Below are 22,040 nucleotides of genomic sequence, written 5' to 3' on the forward strand. Positions count from 1 at the left end.
TGTTTTTGTTTTAGTTGATGTGGTTTTGCTTATTACTCATTAATTTCTGCGGCATCTTTGAACTTTTTTTGGGAGGGAGGGGTATCTATTCCGTATTGACTTACAGATCACGGATGACTTCAGTCTCCAGTCCTCATTCATTTCCCTCACATGCTTCCCCACTCCCTTCACATCTCACAGAAAACACAAGACTTTATCAAAGTATAAACTCATATTATGTAGGAAATGCTTACAAAATAATATTCCCAACCCAGATTGCCAGATTCTCCATCACACACACACACACACACACCATCCCCTAAAGAGGGATGTGTAGTTCTCATCTCACTGGGTAGGGGTTATAAGAATTCAGTAGTCTTCCGATAAGAGCAGATTCTCCCAAACTTGGGGTGGCAAGGCACACTTGCATTAGGCTCTCCCCTCCAGCACTGGACCTGGAATTCATGCTCTGGAGACAGGAACTGGGGTGCTGGGTGATGAGGAGAGGGTGTGAACCCTGAGATTCCTGCCTGCAGGAGTGGGTGGAAATGGGGAGGTCCTACCTGACACTGGGGAATCCTCTCCCTTTTCACCTTTGGGGAGCAGGGTGGGAGCCTCTGCTGCCTGGAGGGCTCAGGTCTGAGCAGCAGGGAGCCCTGGATCCTGTTCTTGCATAACTGTGGGGACTCTAAGGCCTGAGGATAAGTGCAAGGTCCGGATTCTTTGAGACTTTAAGGGTAGTTGAGATAGAAGTATTCGGTGAATGCCGTGGTCAAAGGGTCGCAGCCTTAGGAGTCCTTGTGGGGGACAGGTGGTACAGAAGAATATTCTGAGCTCCCTGCCTTGGGAGGTAAAATCCCTAGGTTTCCAGTTATGCAGGTTTGCCTGCCTCAGAAATCATAGGTTGGATGTCATGGTGGAGCCATTAAGAAGTCACAGGTGGATTGCATGGGTGATAGCTGTCCCTGGCCTGCCTGGAAGTCAGAGTGTCCTAGATCACTGGTGGAAAGCTGAGGGGTCAAGGGTGAAAGGTGAGAGGTCAGAGCCCTTGTGCCTCCCTCACACATACATGGCCCGTGACACAAAAAAGTCTTTGCTCTGGTAGGAGTCAGAGGGGCTGGGGTAGGATAGGGCATCATAAATAGGGTTGATTTTATCCAGGAAATCTTCCTCCTCCTCATCTTCCTCCTCATCTTCGAGACCCAGGGAAACCCCCTCCACAACATTGGGTCCTGGAGGCACAAGAAGAGAAGGTCCCAGGCCTGTAGCCCCTAACAGCAGGGGCCCTGACCGCTCTTCCAGGGTGGGCAGCTCGTGATATCGAGGCATCTCCTAGAAGTGGGGAGCAAGCAAGATGTCAAGGTCACCTCGGTCTCAGGATGGTGTCCCAGACAGATCTGACCCCTGCCGATCAGATCCAACTACACCACTGTCATCTTTTCTTCCTGGACCAAACTTCTTTGTACAGTCACTCCTAACCCAAGCCCAGCACTGACTCCTTACCCTGTGTCAATCTTCCTCTTTGACCTCTGAAACCCAAACCTTACCCAAGAACTTTGACCTCTGTTATATCTCCTCCTCCTCTTCTTCTTCCTCCTCCTCTTCCTCCTTCTTCCTCCTTCCTCCTCCTCCTCCCTCCTTCCTCCTTCCTCCTCTTCTTCCTCTTCTTCCTCCTCCTCTTCCTCTTCCTCTTCTTCCTCTTCCTCCTCCTCCTCCTCGTCTAGTAGTAGTACTAGTACATATTTTTTATGTAACTCTGGCTGTTCTGGTGAGCCAGATCTGCTTGCCTCAGTCTCCTGAGTATTAGAATCATAGGTCTAGGCTGCCATAAATTTCAAAATGTTGGGGATTGAACTCAGGGCTTTGTGCATGCTGGGCAAAAAAGTGGAACCAACCAATTTATAACCCCAACCTGACCCCAATCTTTGCGTGTTTGGAGATGAGGTCTCATGTAACTCAAGGTATTCTCTGTAGTCAAAGATGACCTTGAATTCCTGACCCTCCTGCCTCAATCTTCCTCAGGTCTCAGAAGGGGCACAGGTTGGTTTCAAAATGGCAACCCTACCTCAGGCTCCCAAATTCTGCAGTTACAGGTGTAGATCCCCACACCAGGCATGGCTTTGGTCTTGTTTTTCTAGATTTTTGGAAATACTTGTGTATGTGTGTGTGTGTGTGTGTGTGTGTACTAGTATTTGTGTAGAAACCAGAGGAGGGTATCTGATCTCTTAAGGCTGGAGTCTCAGGCACTGGGGGATGCCTTGTATGTGACTCAGACACAACTCTGGTCCTCATGACACAGCAAGCTCTAAACTGTGGAGTCAACCATCCTGCTGCTTTTCTTGGTTATTTTGAAAAAAAAAAAAATCCCACCCTTGAGCTCATGCCCGCCTTGTAGCCCAGGTTGGTTGAATATGCTGTGAGTCAAATTTATGGTGATTTGCTTCTCTCAGCTTCCCAAGTGCTGGGGTCAGAGGGTGGAGCTACACTGCACAGCTCTGACCTCAATATTTACTTTATTTAACCTTGGCTATGGGGCTGGAGAGATGGCTCAGCGGTTAAGAGTACTGGCTCTTCCAGAGGTCCTGAGTTCAAATCCCAGCAACCACATGGTGGCTCACAACCATCTGTAATGGGATCTGATGCCGTCTTCTGGTGTGTCTGAAGACAGCTACAGTATATATATATATATATATATATATATATATATATATATATACATATATATATATATATATATATATAAAATCTTAAAAAAAAAAAAAAAAAAACAACAACAACAAAACCTTGAGTGTCAATCAGTCTCTCGAGCTGCCTTCGCCTCCTTATCTGACTCTTGACCACCAGATGGTCTATGATGTCCCCTGGGACCCCAGGGGAATGGCTCCATGGTGCTACTGCTGCTGCAGGCACAGCCCTGGGCAACTCATGTGCTCTACTCCATGCGACACAACCTTGATCCTCAACCCTTAAGCCACCCCCTAAGCCCACCCTGGTTTACCCAGAAGTTCCCACCTGATCAGCACAAGAGACACCAGCATCAAAGTATGGCGTCTTCACTGGGCTGTGTTCCGAGGGTCCCAAAGTGAAGAGTTGTGAGGGCTGTGGAAGGACACAAGGGTCAGCCAGGATCCCTCCTGGCTGCTGCTTCCAGCCAGCACCATCCCAGGCCAACAGCCCCCTCCCAGCTTGACCCTGGGAAGAGGGCAGGATATGAAGGCAGTGCATCCTGGGTTCTAGGGGAACACCTTACCATTTCTGGTTCCTCCAGCTTGGCCTTTGGGGTGGGTGGCTTATAGGAGGGAGGTCCTTCCAGTCTGTAGGGGTCGGGGTAGGAAGCAGATCAATGGGAAGTTAGCCCCCTTTCCCAGCTTCTCCTCTTATAGGAGGTGCCTCTGGTTCTCCAGAGGACAAAGGACTGGTCACTTTGACCCTTGCTGTCAGACTGGCCACTTGAGGGGAAGTAGGTAGAAAGTGCTGTGTTTTACTTGGGTTTTTAGCACCATCCCTACCCCTGCCCCAGTGCTATGAGGGAGTCAGACTGAACAAGTTCCAGTCCCAGAACCCTCCGGAAAGAATCAGAAAATTCTCGCCCAAGCAAGTGAGCCAGGTGTGTGGCCCACACCTGTATTCCTACTACTAAGGAAGGTCTCTGAGTTCAATGTCAGCTCCAGCTACAAGATGATCTCTAGGCCATCCAGGGCTACAAAGTGGGATCCTGCTTCAAAAGCAATCAAGTCAAGGCAGATGGAGCCTGGGCAATGCCACCCAAGGTGACACTCTGCCTTCTCTCTATATGAGCACTTATTTAGTCTCACACACACAATTAAGCTGTTATCGATGCACACAAATAAAAAACGAAATGGGGCTGGCAAGATGGTTAATGAGTGACCTGAGACCCAAATGGTGGAAATAAAGAACCTTTGACTTCCAACAAGATAGTAACTATCACATACACATAGACACACAGACACACAGACACACAGACACACACACACACACACACACACACACAGACACACACACTCACAGACACACACACACAAACACACAGACACAGACACACACACACACACACAGACACACAGACACACCCCCCCCCAATGTAGGAGGACCATGAGCTTAAGGTCAGCTTGGGCAAAATGTTTAAAAAGGAACTGGAGAGATAGCTCAGTGGTGAAGAGCACTGACTGACCTTCCAAAGGACCCAGGTTCAGTTCCCACCACTCACATCAGGGGTTTATAATAGCTTGTCTTCTGGTCTCAGAGGGTGCACATACAAAGACAGTCATATACAGAGATATGTGTAGGACAAACACACACACACACACACACACACACACACACACACACACCCCAATAAGAAATATATATATAGGGGTTGGGGATTTGGCTCAGTGGTAGAGCGCTTGCCTAGCAAGCTCAAGGCCCTGGGTTCTTGAAAAGAAAAAAAAAATATATATATATATTTCTTCTTCTTGACACAGTGTTGAGACAGGGTTTCTCTGGGTAGTCCTGGCTGTTCTGGAACTAACTCTGTAGACCAGAGCCTCTGCCTCCTGAGTGCTGGGATTAAAAGTGTATGCTACCACTGCCAGGCAAGAAAATAAATCTTTAAAAAAGAAAAACAACAACAAAAACAAACAGAGAAACCAGGCAAGAAAGTTGGTTAACAGATAAAAACCTTGAAAACTTGAGGACATGTTTTATCCCCAAAACAAACACACACACACACACACACACACACACACACACACACACACACTCACACACACGAAGGTATTCCATGACTTCACAAGTCCTCTGATCTCCACATTTATGCCAAGGCCTGTGTGCACACAAGCACAAACACATAATAATTCTAACTTTACAAACAACAAGCCAGGCAGGAGGCGGTGCACACCTTTAATCCCAGTGCTAGGGAGGCAGAGAGAGGAAGGTGGATCTCTAAGTTCAAGGTCTAGACAGTCCGGTTTAAATGGGAACCCATCACAAGGGTAAGTGTTGGGCAGGAGGGACAGCTCCTTCAGCCCACTTGGTGCTCTTTCAAAGGACCCTGGTTCAATTCGCAGCACCCAGTGGGCAGCTCACGACCTCCTTGGAAACCAGACATGCATGTAGCAAACAGACATACATGCAAACAAACACACCACAAAATAAAAATACATCTGTTTTTTATTTTCCCCAGACAGGGTTTCTCTGTGTAGCTTTGGCTGTCCTGGAACTCACTCTGCAGACCAGGAACTCACAGGGATGATTTTTTTTTTTTTCCACACAAGAACTTTAGGGATGCAACTCAGGTTCTCACAAACCAACTAATCTCCCTGGCTACTGTACATAAGGTACAATTTGTTATTTATTTTTTCATTGCTTTTTTTTTTTTGTCTCCTGTTAGAGGGGAAGCATGACCTTGAGCTTCTGATCCTAATTCTACCTCCCACATTTAGCAGCCCTTGAGATCCAAAGTTCTAGGGAACAAACGCGAGGGAGCAACAAGATGGTGGGAGCCTGGGCTCTGATGGTGTCTCAGAGACAGACTCTAACACCCACATTTCATTTAATACCTGTTATTTACAGCGGGGTCTTACTGCCTTAACGATCTTCTTCAGTTCCCACTCAGTGCTCCCCAACTCTGCCATCCCTCCTCCCGACCCCTCCTCCCGACCTGTCCATCACTCACTCTTCTTCCTCGTCGGCCGCCTGAAGCCTCTGCTCCTTCCGCTGTTGTCGGCAGATGAGGATGCCTGTGCCAGCCACTGCGGTGGCGATGATGGCAGCGATGATGCCTCCAATGATGCCTCCCGTGGCCCCTGCTCCTGCCGTGCTAGGTGACTCTGTTAGGACAAAGACAGCATGGGGTCATGATGAGAACCTCACAGCTGCTGCTTCAGCCCTGGTCTTCAGATACTGCACATGCCAGGCATCTTGAAACGACTGTTTCATTTGTTACGACAGGATCTCACATTGTAGGCAAGGCTGGCTGAACTCTACGTAAACCACAATAAATCCATGCCTCTGCCTTCCGAGTGTAGGCATCACAGCAGTGTGCCACCGTATTGGCAATCCTGTGTGTTTGCTTTTAGCTACATTGGGAACTAAGCCCAGGGCCTCAAACATGCTAAGCAAGTTCTCTGTCTATGCCTGAGGACATCCCCTGCCTGTCTGCCCAGTCATGGCCAAGGGCTTTGCTTTATCCAATCTCCCTGTACACCTGACTTCAGGAACATGGATCTCCCTGTGCGCTTGATTTCAGGAACATGGATCTGCAGGGAGATGTATTCAAAGCAGGAACTTTCCACCCTCGTGGAGTTGAAGTCTCCTGTAGCTGGTGTTGGCCAATAGCAAACAAGCAGATTTGATGCTATCTAATGTCAAGATGGAACTCAGTACACAGAGTAGGGAGGGGGACAAGGAAGTCAGAGAGTGCTGGACCCACAAGCCAGCCAGCCAGCCAGGACTAATCTGTCAAGGAGCATTTGAGTCCTCTGGGCATTGCAGACAGGGAAACAGGGTACTTTTAAAGGAGAGCCAGTTGTGACAGTTTAGAGGCACCTACAATTCCTGCACTCAAGAGGCTGACACAGGAGGACTGCAGAGTATGAAATCAGACTGGGCTACATAGGGAGTTCCAGAACAGCTATAGATAGCTACATAGCCAAGACTGCCTTAAAGACCAAAACAAACAAAAAAGCCCTCCCCACGCAAGGCTGAAGCAGCAGTATGAGGTTCAAATTCAACCTTGGCTGTAGCATTTGAGGACTGTTGGAAAACAAAACAAAACAAAAACCTAAAAGAATGAAACAGAAAGCAGTGGTTCTGGACTGAACTGAAGAGAGAGAAAGATGGGGCTGGGGGGAGCACCCCTTAATATTATCAGAACAAGATGTTTTCCAACCCACCAGGAGATGGGGCTAAGAGCTCCAGGCTACTGAATCCCAACCTCTATGTGCCTCTCCTAAATAGCAGAGTTCCTGCAGCAAGGACCTGCTTCCTCACCAGATCCATTGCCCTGGATCAGGCACACAGCAGACATGTAAGAGGGGATCTGTGTGTAAATCAAGCAAATTGCCTGCCCTGCCCTCCATGGCTGAGAACATGGTGGGTTCTCCAAGAACACTCAGAAAAAACAAGGATTCAGAAACCTTACAGGTGTAGTCCATGAAGTTAATGTGCTCCCCACACATGGCGGGGGAAGCTGCCCAAGGGGTACAGGCAGCATCCGCTCTCCGTCTGAGTATCCTCCAGAAGGTTCCTGTGTCTGTGTGTGTGGCTAACTAGTGTGCCCTACACAATGCCAACCCAAACACTCAGCGTTTCCTGCCATTGTTGCTGGCTGGCTACATTTCTACAGGACAAGGCCCTGTGATCTGGGCCACTTTTGTGTCTCCAGCATGGCTGGCATAGGCTTGGTAATCTGAGATCTGACTACTGGTTGAGGAAGTGCTTGTGACCAGGCCTCCTGAGTGCTCCACCCACCAAGAAAGTGGCATCTGATTCGAGCTAGTGCCCCAGGAGGCCACCTCCTTCTCTCGGGAGCAAATGCTCTAGGCCCCTGAGAGTCGAAAGAATGCTAGGTAGAGGAGGAACATGTGTGTGTGTTATATGTGTGGTGCGTCTGTGTGTGTGTGTGAGTATGTGTGTATCAATGTATACATGTGACTCTATGGTGTATATATATGGTGTGAGTATACATATGTGTTGTGTGTATGTGTGTTTATGTTGTACGTCTGGTGCATGTGTATGTGTGAGTATGTACATGTATGTGTATGGTGTATGTCTGTGTGAGTATATTTATGTTGTGTGTCTGTGTGTGCATGTCTGTGTGTGTTGTATATGTGGTGTTATCTCTGTGTATGTGTTGTGAGTATATGGGTCTACATGTATGTGGAGTCTGCATATGTTGTGCGTGTGGTGTACCTATGTTGTGTTTGAGTACATATGTATGTTTGTGTGGTGTGGGTGCACAGAGACAGATCAGAATTGCTGATAACTTCCACAGAACCAAACCCTGCCAGGTGGCTGGAAGACAGGCGTCCACAGACAGGCTGCTTTGAGGACATCGAGGTGGGGCCATCTGGGTATTGCCAACTCCTGTCACCTGCCTCTATAGCCTTGAGGTCCTCAAATACCGAGAGAAGCCACCCTCCATTCCCAGGACCCTCTACAACATAGAAAGGAGACCTGTGTGCCCTTCCCACCCCCTCTCCCCAGGCCATTAGGACTCAGGACCAAGGTAGCTGGTTTTTCTCTTCCTAAGGAAGCTCAGCTCTGAAGCCCCTTTCCCCACACTCATGTCTCAGAGCCTCAAAGCCAGAGACCCCATTCTAAATCCCCACAGCTTTAAGGAGGGTTGAGTACAAGTGGCCGAAAATCTCCCAATCTGGGCCCCAGCTGGTTTTTCTTCCTTCATACTCAGGGGTCCCTGTTCCATTCAGTCATTCCCCAGGACACAAAGAGAGGGGTCTGATGTATTACAAAACACCCCTGAGTTTTTCCGACAAGGCATTTATTAGCTCCTGAGTGTTTCGGGGCCAGGGTTAGGCTGGGGCCGAAAGCAAGCTCTGAGGAGTCCTGAGTGTGCACCATGGTGCTCCTGGGGTCCCCTTCTCCACGAGGCCCTAGAGATAGGAGTCTGGTGTGTGGTTCCACTTGTCCTCTATCCTGAAAGCAGGGGCGGTGCCCTTCCAACTCCAGTGTGCCCCAGAAGAACCAGTCCAACCGGTCCCTAGCCATTGTTGCTGACTGGCATTGGTGTGGTTGGCAGTGGGGGGGTGGGACTTGGCGTTTCTATGTGTCCAGTGTCTATGTTGTGGGGTCACACGTAAACTGCCCGCCGAGAGATGAGGGAGCCATCCAGATGGGACTCCATGTCGTCCTTAGGTGACTCGTGTGGAGGTAGCATGAGGCCTTCCTCTGCCTTCATTTCTTCCTCTTCCTCATCTTCTTCCTCCCTGCCATCTGGCCTCATGGGCTCAGGGGACGCTGACCTCCAGAAGACAGGACCCCCGTTCCCAAACACCTGAGTCTTTGGATCGTAGGATCCTCTGTCGCCATCACTTCCTCCTCCTCCAGGGCTCTTCCGCCTCCTCCTCCCCCTCAGCAGGATCAAGGCCAGGAACCCCCCAGCCAGGAGTAGCACCAGCAATGTTCCCCCCACGGCCCCCCACACCAGCGGACCCACATCTCGGGAGGCCTGGGGGGTGTCTGAGGAGAAAGGAAGGAGAGAGAAAAAGAGGAGAGGGAGTCAAGAGAACACATCTGGGTGTGAGGGTATGGGGGAGACCCAGGACATGGGTTAGTGACCAGACCAGAACTTAGAAGGTGACTAGCTGGGAGAAGGGAGGAGAAAGGAGAGGAGGAAGAGGAAAGGGGTATCTGTGACCCTTCAGGATGGGCACTGTACAAGGAGAGGTTGTCAGCTGATGCTGCCTAGATAGCTATCTATACCCATAATGTCCCCAACGTGAAGACTGTAGTATGGATTGGTGGAACAAGATGGCCATCCTAGCATTGGGGAGAATGAGGAAAAAGGATCGTGTTATCAAGGTTAGCCTGCGCCATGCAGTTAAACTCCAGACTCTCAAAAACTCTACAAAGGGAAAAAAGTGTTGGTGGGCTGTGGATGGTTGGTAGTAGATCCCCTGCCTAGAATCCCCCAGTGAGGGGCTGGGGGCGTGGCTCAATGGTAGAGCCCCTGCCTAGAATCCCCCAGTGAGGGGCTGGAGGCGTGGCTCAGTGGTAGAGCCCCTGCCTAAAATCCCCCATTGAGGGGCTTGGCATGTGTCCAATGGTAGAGCATTTGTTTGCTTAGTGGCCCTGTATTCCATTTCCAGCATAACCAAACACTATGAATTAAGACCATTTTTGTGACCTATAGTCACACCTATTGAGGAAGCTCAGGTAAGATCCCATGTTTGAGGCCAGGTAGTCTCCACCTCTCTCTCAAAACAACGAAAGACAGTGATGGATGTGGTCAGGGGTGAGGTGCTAGCCCCCTATATGCAGAGGTGCAGGATAGGAGGCCACTGTAAGTGGAGCCCCTCTGTTCTTTTCCACTAGGGTCTAGAATGTGATTATGGGAGGAGGTAGTGGGAGGCACTGGTCCTATCAGTATATCTCCTTGGTTTGGGAGGTCTTGAATTATCTTCCCTATCTCACGCTGCTGTTCCTACTGTTCCCTGCTTCCAGGAAGTCTCACGCTCACCTTCCACAGCTCCTTTCCCACCTGCTCCACCGTGGAAGGGGACTATGATGGAAATCAACAGTATAGGGATTTGAAGCCTTGCCCACCATTGTGCCATTTTGTGCAACACAAGAGTCCAGTGAGCCTGCTGGTGGTCAGGAGTAGAAGTTGCTCAGCCCCATGCAACCTGTTAGTATTCTACTGCAGCTGCTCACGAGTGGACCTAAGGTCTGTGTTGGCCAAACTTGAGTTTTCTGCCAACATTTTCAGTTTTCTTTCACAGCACTGTAGATGCAATGCAGACTCTTGACTACATTGAGGCACTGTACCACTGAGCCACACCCTCAGCCCCTCTCTGGGGGATTCTAGGCAGGGGCTCTACCTCTAAGCACTCTCCCAGCCACAGTGTTATATTTTTGGACATTTTATTTATTTATTTTTGTTGTTTTTGAGAGGATTCCATTCATCTCAAGTTGACCTCAATTACCAAATCTCTTTTTCTGTATTTCTGAGATTGTGGGGCTGGGCTACCACACCCAGGCTCTGAGTAGTGTTTCAAGTAGAGTATTGTACTGGGCTCAGATATTGCTCATTTTAAATCCCAACATGTAGGAGGAGGCAGGGGCAGGCAAATCTCTGACTTCAAGGCCAGCCTGGTCTATAGAACGAGTTGCCTACCAACTGGAGCTACACAGTGAGACCCTGTGTGTATCAAAACAACACATAAAAACCAAGATCTGGGGGTTGGGGATTTAGCTGAGTGGTAGAGTGCTTGCCTAGCAAGCGCAAGGCCCTGGGTTTGGTCCCCAGCTCCAGGGGGTGGCGGGGACGGGACGGGACCAAGATCTGGGTCTGGAGAGATGGCTCAGCGGTTAAGAGCACTGACTGCTCTTCCAGAGGTCCTGAGTTCAAATCCCAGCAACCACATGGTGGCTCACAACTGTCTGTAATGGATCCGATGCCTCTTCTGGTGTGTCTGAAGACAGCTACAGTGTACTCATGTACATTAAATAAATAAATAAATAAATAAATAAATAAATAAATCTAAAAAACCCCCCACAAAAACTAAAACCCCGGTTGGGGATTTAGCTCAGCGGTAGAGCACTTGCCTAGCAACCGCAAGGCCCTGGGTTCGGTCCCCAGCTCCGGAAAAAAAAAAAAAGAAAAAGAAAAAGAAAAAACAAAACAAAACAAAACAAAAAAAAACCCAAAAAACTAAAACCCCAGAGGCAAGATAATTAAGACATACAAATAAAGCCACCGCAAGTTCCATGCAAACAGCATTCTGTACACGGATCTGCATCTAGTGTGGGGGAGGTTGGGGGTGGTCCCTGAAAGGACACTTTGACAGTATGTCTGTCTCTAAGTACTGCACAGAGGCAGGAATGAGGTCCCCCTGAGTGCTGGTCAGTGAATTCCTGTTGTCTGCTTCACTGGAAATGTGGGTGCACCCATGAAGTGAGGGGAGGGGCTCTGGAGTTCGGGAAGTCTATTCCTGGGTCAGTGAGTTGAGTCAAAGTCTGTAATGTGGCTGCAAAGAGGTCTGCCATGTGACACAACACGTCCACTCTTGTATTTCATCGTTGAGAATCTAAAGTCATGCTCACCCAAGACTGTGAACGTGTGGGATCTAAGCATGTGGGTCTGGGAGGGCGCGTTGAGTCAGTACCTTGGAGAGCGGCAGGACCCACAACTGAAACACCCCCCCCCCCCCCCCCCCCCGGAGCTGGGGACCGAACCCAGGGCCTTGCGCTTCCTAGGCAAGCGCTCTACCACTGAGCTAAATCCCCAAACCCACAACTGAATTTCTTGAGTTTCCCTGGTGTGACTCGGACACTCCGACTTCTGCCAATTGGATTTATATCCTTCCTTTCTCTTTTTAAAAAAAAATATGCTGTTTGGGAACCTGCTATATAGACCAGGTTGCTCTCCAACTCAAAGAAATCCCCCTGCCTCTGTCTGGCAGGTGCTATGATTACAGAGCAGTACCACCATACCCAGTTTGTTTGGTTTTCTGAGACAGGTCCTCAGGCTGCACAGAACGGCTCTGGACTCATCAAGAAGCCTTGAACATGTATCTGATCCCTCTGCCTCCGCTCACCCTCCTTAGTGCTGTTAGTCTTAGGCGTGTGCTACATGCCTGGCCCAGCCGCTGATTTCTGGGGTGCTCAGTGTGCCCTTTTCGGCTGGTGTGAAATTTTGGGCTTGTCTTTGTGATCATGTTCTCAAGTATGCTAGTGTCATGTGGCAGTTTCCCCTGAAATTAAAACCTTCATCTTTGAAGAAACCTTAAGGCAGAGGGTGTCAAAAGGGAGCTAGAACATTCCATCCCCAGGGAATAGCTTTATACTTAGAAAATAAAGGCTTTAAAGGGGCTAGAGAGGTGGTTCAGCAGTTAAGAGCACTGACTGCTCTTCTAGAGGTCCTGAGTTCAAATCCTAGCAACCCACACGGTGGCTCACAACCATCTGATGTCCTCTTCTCTCTTCTGAAGGCAGCTACAGTATACTTATATTTAAATAAAAATAAAATAAAATCATAAAAAATTAAAAATAAAGGCCTTAAAGGTTACAGGAAGTCCCAGAAACGCAAGGCCTCTCGTCTCCCTCTCTAAGAGGTGAGGAAAGCTGGAATTCATACCAGCTGAGCTCTTGGATGAGACAGAGAGAGAGAAGACGAGCTGCTGGGAAGAACAATCCCTAAGCTCCAGCCCGCAGGCTGTGCAGGGTGCTCCAGGCTCACCTTTGTGAGCTGTCACTCATGCCGGGGCGGGCTTTGGTGATGCAGCTGTCCTTGTATCATTTCTAACCTCAGGACCATGCACAGGCCTATCATAGTTGGACTACAGTGCTATCTCACATTGATCTGTCCTTGATTCCCTATTGGGGACAAGTAGCCGTTTGTTTGTGTCTCCCCAGGAATAAATAGTGTCCCATGACAGGTGGGTCTGTGGCCACCTTTCTGGGAGTCTGATGTATGTCTTTCTTATACTGTAGATTTTCTTTGGGTTGGCCATCCCAAGATATCAGATCTCTCTCTCTCCCTCTCCGTGTAGTGTGTGTGTGTGTGTGTGTGTGTGTGTGTGTGTGTGTGTCTGTCTGTGCCCGTAAATGAAGTACTTTTGTAGTCGGAGTCATCAGGTAGTTGTTAACTGACCAACGTGTGTGCTGTGAACAAAATAAGGATGGCAGGGAGTCTCTGCAAGAGCAAGGCACACGCCTAACCACTGAGCCATCTCTCCAGCCCATCAAGGTTCCTCTTTGTGCGTAGCATACAGGAGCATCTGACTGGAGAGTGAACTATTCACCAAGTAAGGCTGGGCACACAGTACATACTGTCACCTCAGCCCTTTGGAGGTAGAGGCTGGAGGATTCAGAGCCGGGGATAGCCTGGGCTACATACCCAGACCCTGTCTGAAAAGATGAGAGAAAGGAACACATGTGTTCCCTGTGTTTCCTGTCTCTCTGCCTCGTGATGCCCTGTGCCGGCTCTGTATGCATCAGCGAGGAGGCTGTGACTAGGTTCGGCCCATAGGGTCTGCACCCTCTGGGATCCTGAGCTGAGGGCAACCTCTCTTTATAGAGGAGACCTCAACACGTACTGCTTACTTAGCAGCCCTCCCAAGAATCTCCTGAATGTCGTTTCTGGAGGTGGAGGTATCTTCTGGAATGTTCTTCAGGTGTTGAGGAAGCATGTTTCTGTATGTGAACTGTAGCCCTGTTTGACATTGCTTTGCTCTGAGTACATGTCTCAAGGGTTCAGAGCTGACCAGCAATGTGAGTTTGTGTTCCTACAGGCAGGTCAGCGGGCCTTTGAGTGTCTGAACAAAAGTTGTGTCTCAGCAAGGGTGTGTTCTCAAGAAAGGTATGTCTAGCACATCACAGGGCCAGGCTCTGTCTTACACTGTCCCTCTACGCCACTTGTGTTTCTCAGGGGCTCAGGGCCTGCCTGGTAGGGTCACTTACTTCAGATTCATGTATTTCCATAGGCAAACCGTGTGGTATCTACACCAGCACTGCTAAGTCTTCTTCTTTGTTTAGGAACTGAGGATTGAACTTAAGGTTTCCAACATGCTAGGCAGATGCTCTCCCACTGAGCCACGCCCCCAGCCCCTCACTGGGGGATTCTAGGCAGAGGCTCTACCACTGAGCCACGCCCCCAGCCCCTCACTGGGGGATTCTAGGCAGGGGCTCTACCACTGAGACACGCCCTCAGCCCCTCCCTCACTGGGGGATTCTAGGCAGGGCTCTCTCACTGCCATTTCTCTAAGACACTTCTTACATTTTATTTTATGAGATTTTAGTTTTGTTCTGTAGCCCAGTCTAGATCAGAACTAATTCTGTAGTCCCTGTACACGCTGAACTTACTCTTCTGCCATACCTTCTACTAAGTCTGGCTAAGAGTCTTTCTAAGAATCATTCTTCCCTGTGGCATGTCATAGGCCCTAGACACCGTCACTCTTTCTTGGAAGTGTGTCTTGGTGACAATTGTTCCAACTATATAGAGTTACATCTGGGTGACTGGATAGCCAGGTTTCAAGAGAATGCCTAGCCCTAGGTCTCCAGCTGCAGGTCTTGTCGATGGTTCTCATGACTGAGCAAGCTGTTTCTTGCTCTGTGTGGGTCTGTTCACAAGAATCAAGGGCACTAAGACAGTCCAGTCTCCTCCAAGGGACAAAGCACCACAGCTGCCATTAGACCTTGCCTCCTCCACAGACATAAGCCAACTTCTTGATTCTCTTCTCTCAATGAACTTGGAGGCATTTCTTTAAAACAGGGGCCTCATTATGTAGCACAGTCTAGCCTCACATTAATCCTCCTGCCTCAGTTTCTTTTCTTTTCTTTTTTTTTTTAAAGATTTATTTATTTCATATGTTCAGACACACCAGAAGAGGGCATCAGATCCCATTACAGATGGTTGTGAGCCACCATGTGGTTGCTGGGAATTGAACTCAGGACCTCTGGAAGAGCAGTCAGTGCTCTTAACGGCTGAGCCATCTCTCCAGCCCCTGCCTCAGTTTCTTGAACAAGTGCTGGGACTATAGACTTACACCATGCCCAGCTTAAGTTCTGGCTTAAATATAGGCCCCCAGTTCGAAAGCCCCCCGCCAATATGCCTCTCTGGTCACTCCCACTTACAGCCTATGGTCACAGCCTATGCCACAATGGACAAGCTGAGCTATATGTTCATCTGTGCAGACAGAAGTGGATCTGACTCTCTTTCTCTCATCCTAGGGCAGCATCAGCGACACCCCAAAGTGGACCCAAATCCCAAAGGGAGAAACCACCGGGCTTTAAATTCAAATACCACAAGGCTCCTTACCTCGCACCAGGATGACCTGCTCAGCACGGCCTGTCCCCACAGCATTGGTGGCTGTGCAGATGAAGGTAGTGTTGACCATTCGATCCACAGAGTGGACAAGCAGCTGAGAGCCCTGGGCCACTGCGGAGGCTGGGAAGACCCCCGAGGTCCTAAGGGTATGGGGTGAGGTGAGCAGCACAGCAGGTGTCCAGGGAGAGCAGGCTGCCCCAGAGACTCCAACAGTCAGCCCTCCTTCTAGAGACCAGGCTTTCTCCTCCCTCAGACCCAGGGATCCAGACCCCAGCCCTCCTCCTCAGACCCAGGGATCCAGACCCCAGCCCTCCTCCTCAGACCCAGGGATCCAGACCCCAGCCCTCCTCCTCAGACCCAGGGGTGCACACCCCAGCCTTCTCCTCAGACCCAGGGATCCAGACCCCAGCCCTCCTCCTCAGACCCAGGGGTGCACACCCCAGCCTTCTCCTCAGACCCAGGGATCCAGACCCCAGCCCTCCTCCTCAGACCCAGGGATCCAGACCCCAGCCCTCCTCCTCAGACCCAGGGATCCAGACCCCAGCCCTCCTCCTCAGACCCAGGGATCCAGACCCCAGCCCTCCTCCTCAGACCCAGGGATCCAGACCCCAGCCCTCCTCCTCAGACCCAGGGGTGCACACCCCAGCCCTCCTCCTCAGACCCAGGGATCCAGACCCCAGCCCTCCTCCTCAGACCCAGGGGTGCACACCCCAGCCTTCTCCTCAGACCCAGGGATCCAGACCCCAGCCCTCCTCCTCAGACCCAGGGGTGCACACCCCAGCCCTTCCTCCTCAGACCCAGGGGTGCACACCCCAGCCTTCTCCTCAGACCCAGGGGTGCACACCCCAGCCCTCCTCCTCAGACCCAGGGGTGCACACCCCAGCCCTCCTCCCTTCCTCACTCACGTGCTCCAGTCATAGCCTGTAGGCTCTGGGTTGCTTCGTACTTCACAGGTCAGTGTGGCCTCGCTGCGGCCTAGGTACCAGTTGTCATCATAGCCGGAGATGGATACTTCGGGAGGGTCTAGGAGAAAAGGACAACTCAGAGACAGTGGAACCCAGAACTGGGGACAAGTTAGCAGCACTGGCAGCGAGAGATCCACCAGTCATAACAATAGCAGGCTACACTGTGTATGCTCTAACCAGTGTAGACCCAACCTGGGAAGCCACTTGAATATCAGCTCAGGCAGGACCAAGAAAGCAATTAGAGGTACCCTGTGTGGTCTGTGTGTGTGTGTGTGTGTGTGTGTGTGTGTGTGTGTACGTGTGTGTGTCTGCACACATACCCACCAACCCACATGCGCCCAATACGACATGCATAGAGTGTATCCAGACCATTTGGGATAGCCAGCATAGAGCGTAGACAGACAGAAGCCAGGGTAGCCAGGCTCACATGGGCAGTCTCGGGATGAACCTGGCTGGAAAGAGCCACTGCAGATGAGGTGGGGGGACTCTATCACACAACCGAGGGCACAACCATCCCACTGCGATCCTGAGTCTGCTGCCACAGGGAGTGACAGCACAGTACTGCAAATACCAGGTCTGAGGGGCGTGACTCACGCTTGCAACCCTCGAACTGAGGAGGTAGAAGCAGGAAGTGCGTTCAAGATCATCTTTAGCCACAGAGAGCTCAAGGATAGCTCAGGTACATGAGACCCTCTCTCAAAACGCAAAGGCTGGAGAGGTGGCTCAGTGGTTAAGAGCAGACACCACTCATTCAGCTCCCAGCACCGGTATCAGGTGACTCAAACTGCCTGAGTCTCCAGCTCTAGATGCATCCAATACCTTTGCCCTACACTTGTGGGCATAGAAAGTTCAAGGCCAGCCAGGGCTACAGAGTGAGACTCAAAACAAAATCAAACAAAAAGGAAGCTGGGTGTGGGGACTGCAGCCTCTGTGTGGAGAGTGCTGGGAGGTGTCCCTAGGCAAAACTGAGGGCTGTCACTGTAGGCAGTTTCTGCAGAAGCCTAGGACACTTTGGGAAGGCTTGGGGAACCCCAAGGCCTCTAGATGCCAAAGGCAACAAGGGAGAGCAGAGGTCAGAGGACGGCAATGTCAACAGTGCTGGGAGGGGGCGGCTGGGCTAGAGTGCTTGCCTCGCATGCACAAGGCACTGAATTCCACGATCAGCTTCTCACAGAAGCTGGTGGTCCACACGTGTAATCCCTGCAATAATTTTTAAAAATAATTATGGATTATTAATTATATGAGTACACTGCAGCTGTCTTCAGGCACACCAGAAAAGGGCATCAGATCCCATTACAGACGGTTGTGAGCCACCATGTGGTTTCTGGGAATTGAACTCAGGACCTCTGCAAGAGCAGTCAGTGCTCTTAACCACCGCTAAAGTATCTCTCCAGCCCTATATCCCTGTACTCTTTTTTTTTTTTGGCTCTTTTTTTCGGAGCTGGGGACCGAACCCAGGGCCTTGCGCTTCCTAGGCAAGCGCTCTACCACTGAGCTAAATCCCCAACCCCTTATCCCTGTACTCTTGAAGTGATGTCTGGTGGATCAGAAGTTTCAGAGCAGTGGTTATCCTCAGCTTCGTGAGGGCAGCCTGGACTACACGAGACCTTGTCCCGAAACAAAAGAATTGATAACCCTTGGGAGGCTGCTCAGGGATGAAATACAGACGATTCAGGCAGCAGAGCCCTGTGTGGAAACTATGGGTCACAGGAACGGGTTATGCATGGGGTCTGTGTATGAGCCTCGATCTTCCTCAGCTGTCTGGGATGTTTGAGGCTAGACCAGGCTACATGAAACCCTGTCTCAAAAGTCAATCAATGAATAAACAGTGTGGCAACAGAGTGGATGAGCAGTGTGGATGGTGACCTAGGATAGTTGAACTTTCAGGGAACCAGGAATTCCCTGGAAGCCAGAGAAGATAATGCAGGGACAGCTCTTTGCAGGCAAACCCAGCCTTTCCTCTTTTTTTTCAAGACAGAGTTTCTCTGTGCAACACTGGCTGTCCTGGACTTGCTTTGTTGACCAGGCTGGCCTCAAATTTACAGAATCTCCCACCTCTGACTCCCGAGTGAGCCGCCACCACTGCCAGCATATTTTTCTATTTTCTCGAAACTGAGAAGTGAACCTTTGAGCTCTCAACCCTCTCTCAGTTTATCTTTGATTCCGGAAGGCAGGAACCCACAGAAGCAAGTGTTCCTGGGAGACTCAGACTAGGTGGATCTCTAGTTTGGACCACAGGCAAGATTTGGTCGGTGGAGACTGAGGCAGACAGAACTCGGAGCCAGCACGGACAGCATGTGAGGGAAAGCCACCTCACGGCACACTCACAGCGCACGGAGAGGATCACGGGCAGCAGCTCGGGCTCTTCCAAGCTCTCATGTTCCACTCTGCACGTGACCTTGACGCCATCCGCTCGGCCCACCGGCACCATGGAGTATCGACTGATGACAGTGACCGTGCCAGCCTGTAGTCCGGGCTCCTGAATATCTCTGGCCTCTCCACCCAGGGATGAGATCCAGGTGATTCGGGCAGGGGGGCGGCCCCCCGTGGAGATACAGCGGGCAACAGCTACCGACTGGGGGCCAATTGTGACCTCTTGGGCCTCAGCATGGTTCTCCGGCTGGGCTAGGGAGAGGACCAAAGAAGGCTTGTGACTCTACAGGCGGGAGTGGGGATGGGGGAAGACACGGACCAGACGGAACCAGACAGGACGGACTTATAGACAGACAACAGGGAACCACACAGTCAGGCTCTGCTTCCTGGGTTCAGAGCCCAGCTTCTTAGTCTAGCATATGGCCTAGCTTTGAGCAGCCATTAAAACCATTTTCTCTGATGTCACATGGGACTGATGCATGGATCAAAGAAATTGAGTTTCCAGTGCTTAGGATCTGTCTGGCATACATTATCCTAGTCTGAGTAATTACTACATACATATATGTATATTATGTAATATATAATTTATGTACTATATTTTATATATGATATATTGCATTATATTATATATTATTTTATGCTATTTGTATGAAATGTATTTTCTATAGTATAAATTATATACATATGTATATATAACTTTTTGAGACGGGGCTCACAATATGGTCTTGGGTGATCTTGAACTCACAGAGATAAATCGGCCTCTGCCCTTGTGCTGAGATTAAAGGTACACAACAGCAAGCCAGGCCTGCGTAGGACATTTTACACCATCCATTGTGCCCTATCAGAAAGATGCCCAGGCCAACGCTGGGAGCACAAACCTGTGATCTGACCACTGGGAGAGCCTGAGGCAGGAGGATGTTGAGTTTGAGGTTGGCTTGATCTGTATACTCATATTTTGTCTCACTAGTCAAAAGAATAAAAGGGGCACGGTGGGTCGCGCACTGAGGTGGAGGGAGGAGGATCAGAAGTTCAAGGTCAGCTTCAGCCACACAAATTCCAGGTCAGCTTGAAATACATGAGATTTTTGTCTTAAAAAAAAAAACAAAAAACAAAACAAAACAAACAAACAAAAAAACCCAAAAAATGAAACAAAACAACCCCCCCAAAAAAAACAAAATAAAACCAAAACAGAACAACAACAAAGTTACTAAAATTAGTATGTAAAATCAAAAGCAGAGACAATGTGTCACAGCCTGGAAGAAAATGAAACTTCTATAGCTGAGCCTATGGTTTGAAAGTCTAACCTGAGCCGTGTGGTGGCGGTGGCGCACGCCTTTAATCCCAGCTCCAGAGGCAGAGGCAGGCAGATCTCTGAGCTCAAGGCTAGCCTGTTCTACAGAGCGAGTTCCAGGATAGCCTGTGCTACACAAAAGCCCTAAGAAACCCTGTCTGGAAAAACAAAACAAAACAAAACAAACAAACAAAAAAACCCCAAAAACCCAACCAAACAAAAAAACAAAAACAAAAACAACAACAAAAAAACCCAACTGTCCTAAGGGTCTGTGAGTGGGCTCAGCTGAGGAGCTCCTGTCTACTGATGCTGCGGCGCTAGGTTCCATGACCCGGGCACTAGAAAGGAAAGAACAAAGTGTCCTATTTGTTTTCCTGTGATAGCCATTGTACTGTGCTTCCAAAAGGGAATAAAAACAACAGGGACTTCCCAGCTGGCCATTTTTACCCTTTCACCTTATCCTCTGGAAAATATGGAAAACCCTCCAACGGAGATGGCAAGGCCCACTCCCTAGAGTCTCTTACCCAGTACTGTCTCTGGAGCCAGGACTCCTGTGTCTCCAGTGTCCTGCTGGACCCGCCCACCGGGGCAGGTGTCCCCTGGGCTGTCAGTCTGCTGTCCCCTTCTGCTGTCCGCACTGTTTCCTCCTGCCCACCCTCCCTCAGGCCGTTCTGTCCATCAGCACCCATAGGGATGTTCCAGATCCCTCACTTGGGAAGCTCCTCGGCTGTGGAGCCTGGCTAAGGTGCACAGTCCTAAGTTGGGGGTTCCATACACTTCAGATCCCATCCCCAGCTCAAGGCTAACTTCCTCAAGGGGACTTTTCTGGCCTCTGTGGCTCCAACATCACCAGGCTCTCCAGACGTTGCTATATCCACCGTACCCTATGGCCTAATTCATGTTCTAAAAGTAGGCCTGCCCCTCTTCCCTACCTCTCTCTTTCAAGACTATTGATACAACGGAGTAAATGATAGGCCAGGCTTTGCCACCGAGCCATGCCCACCATTTCTCATTTCCCTCCTGTTTCCCTCCCTTTCACAGCACAGCGTACGCACGCGCACCCTAGGACCTTGTGTCCCTGTACCGCGGAAACACTTGCTATTGTGCAGCACCCCAGCTTTCCATTTATCTATCTATCTATCTATCTATCTATCTATCTATCTATCTATCTATCTATCTTTATCAAAGCAGGATTTGGCTATGTAGCCCAGGCTGGCCTCAAACTAATGATCCTGCTTTAGCCCCTCATGCTTGAAAAAGGGAGGCACATGCTTGTATTCCTGGCTTGACATATTTCTTTCTTTTTCTTTTCTTCCTTCCTTCCTTCCTTCCTTGTGCTGGGGTTAAAGGCGTGTGCCACCATACCCAGCTTGAAGTATGTCTTGACTATATTCTTGTTCAAGTTAGTGCATTAGAGAGTTTAGGAGAGGCTGGGGATTTAGCTCAGTGGTAGAGCGCTTACCTAGGAAGCGCAAGGCCCTGGGTTCGGTCCCCAGCTCCGAAAAAAAGAACCAAAAAAAAAAAAAAAAAAAAAAAAGAGAGAGTTTACGAGGCTTGGGAGAAGGGCTTGGTAGTGTGTGTGTGTGTGTGTGCGCGCGTGTGTGTATGTGTGTGTGTGTTTTGATTTTGACACAGGATCTCGTATAGTCCAGGCTGGCCTCAACTCAGTTTATATACCTGAAGATGACCTTCAACCTCTAATTATCCGAATTCTACCTTTCAAGTGTTGGGATTGCAGGCATGTGCCATCATCCCTAGTTTCATGTGGTGCAGGGGATCAAACCCAGGGCTTTGTGCATCATAGGAACACATTCTAACAACTAAGCTACATTCCCAGCCATGCTTCTATTTTGCATAGGAGATTGGATGTAGACATGTGTTCAGTTGCTGAGCCACGCCCCCAGCCCCTTGCTGGGGGATT

At 49.8% G+C, this 22,040-nt stretch overlaps 1 protein-coding gene across 2 annotated transcripts in view; it reads right to left on the reverse strand.

The window, feature by feature from the left end:
* Positions 1-196: 196 nt before the first annotated feature.
* Positions 197-22,040, reverse strand: part of Nectin2 (nectin cell adhesion molecule 2) — a 35,389-nt gene continuing 13,545 nt past the window's right edge. Inside the window, 7 exon segments of one of the 2 annotated variants that reach the window (NM_001012064.1) lie at positions 197-1,311; positions 2,992-3,078; positions 3,230-3,293; positions 5,657-5,810; positions 15,482-15,630; positions 16,396-16,513; positions 18,784-19,080. In NM_001012064.1, coding sequence (NP_001012064.1) covers positions 1,039-1,311; positions 2,992-3,078; positions 3,230-3,293; positions 5,657-5,810; positions 15,482-15,630; positions 16,396-16,513; positions 18,784-19,080 — 1,142 coding nt within the window. In that variant the 3' untranslated portion in view covers positions 197-1,038. 2 annotated transcript variants of the gene reach the window in all.

This window comes from Rattus norvegicus, chromosome 1 (genome assembly GCF_036323735.1).
Source record: "Rattus norvegicus strain BN/NHsdMcwi chromosome 1, GRCr8, whole genome shotgun sequence".
NCBI classification, from domain to species: domain Eukaryota; kingdom Metazoa; phylum Chordata; class Mammalia; order Rodentia; family Muridae; genus Rattus; species Rattus norvegicus.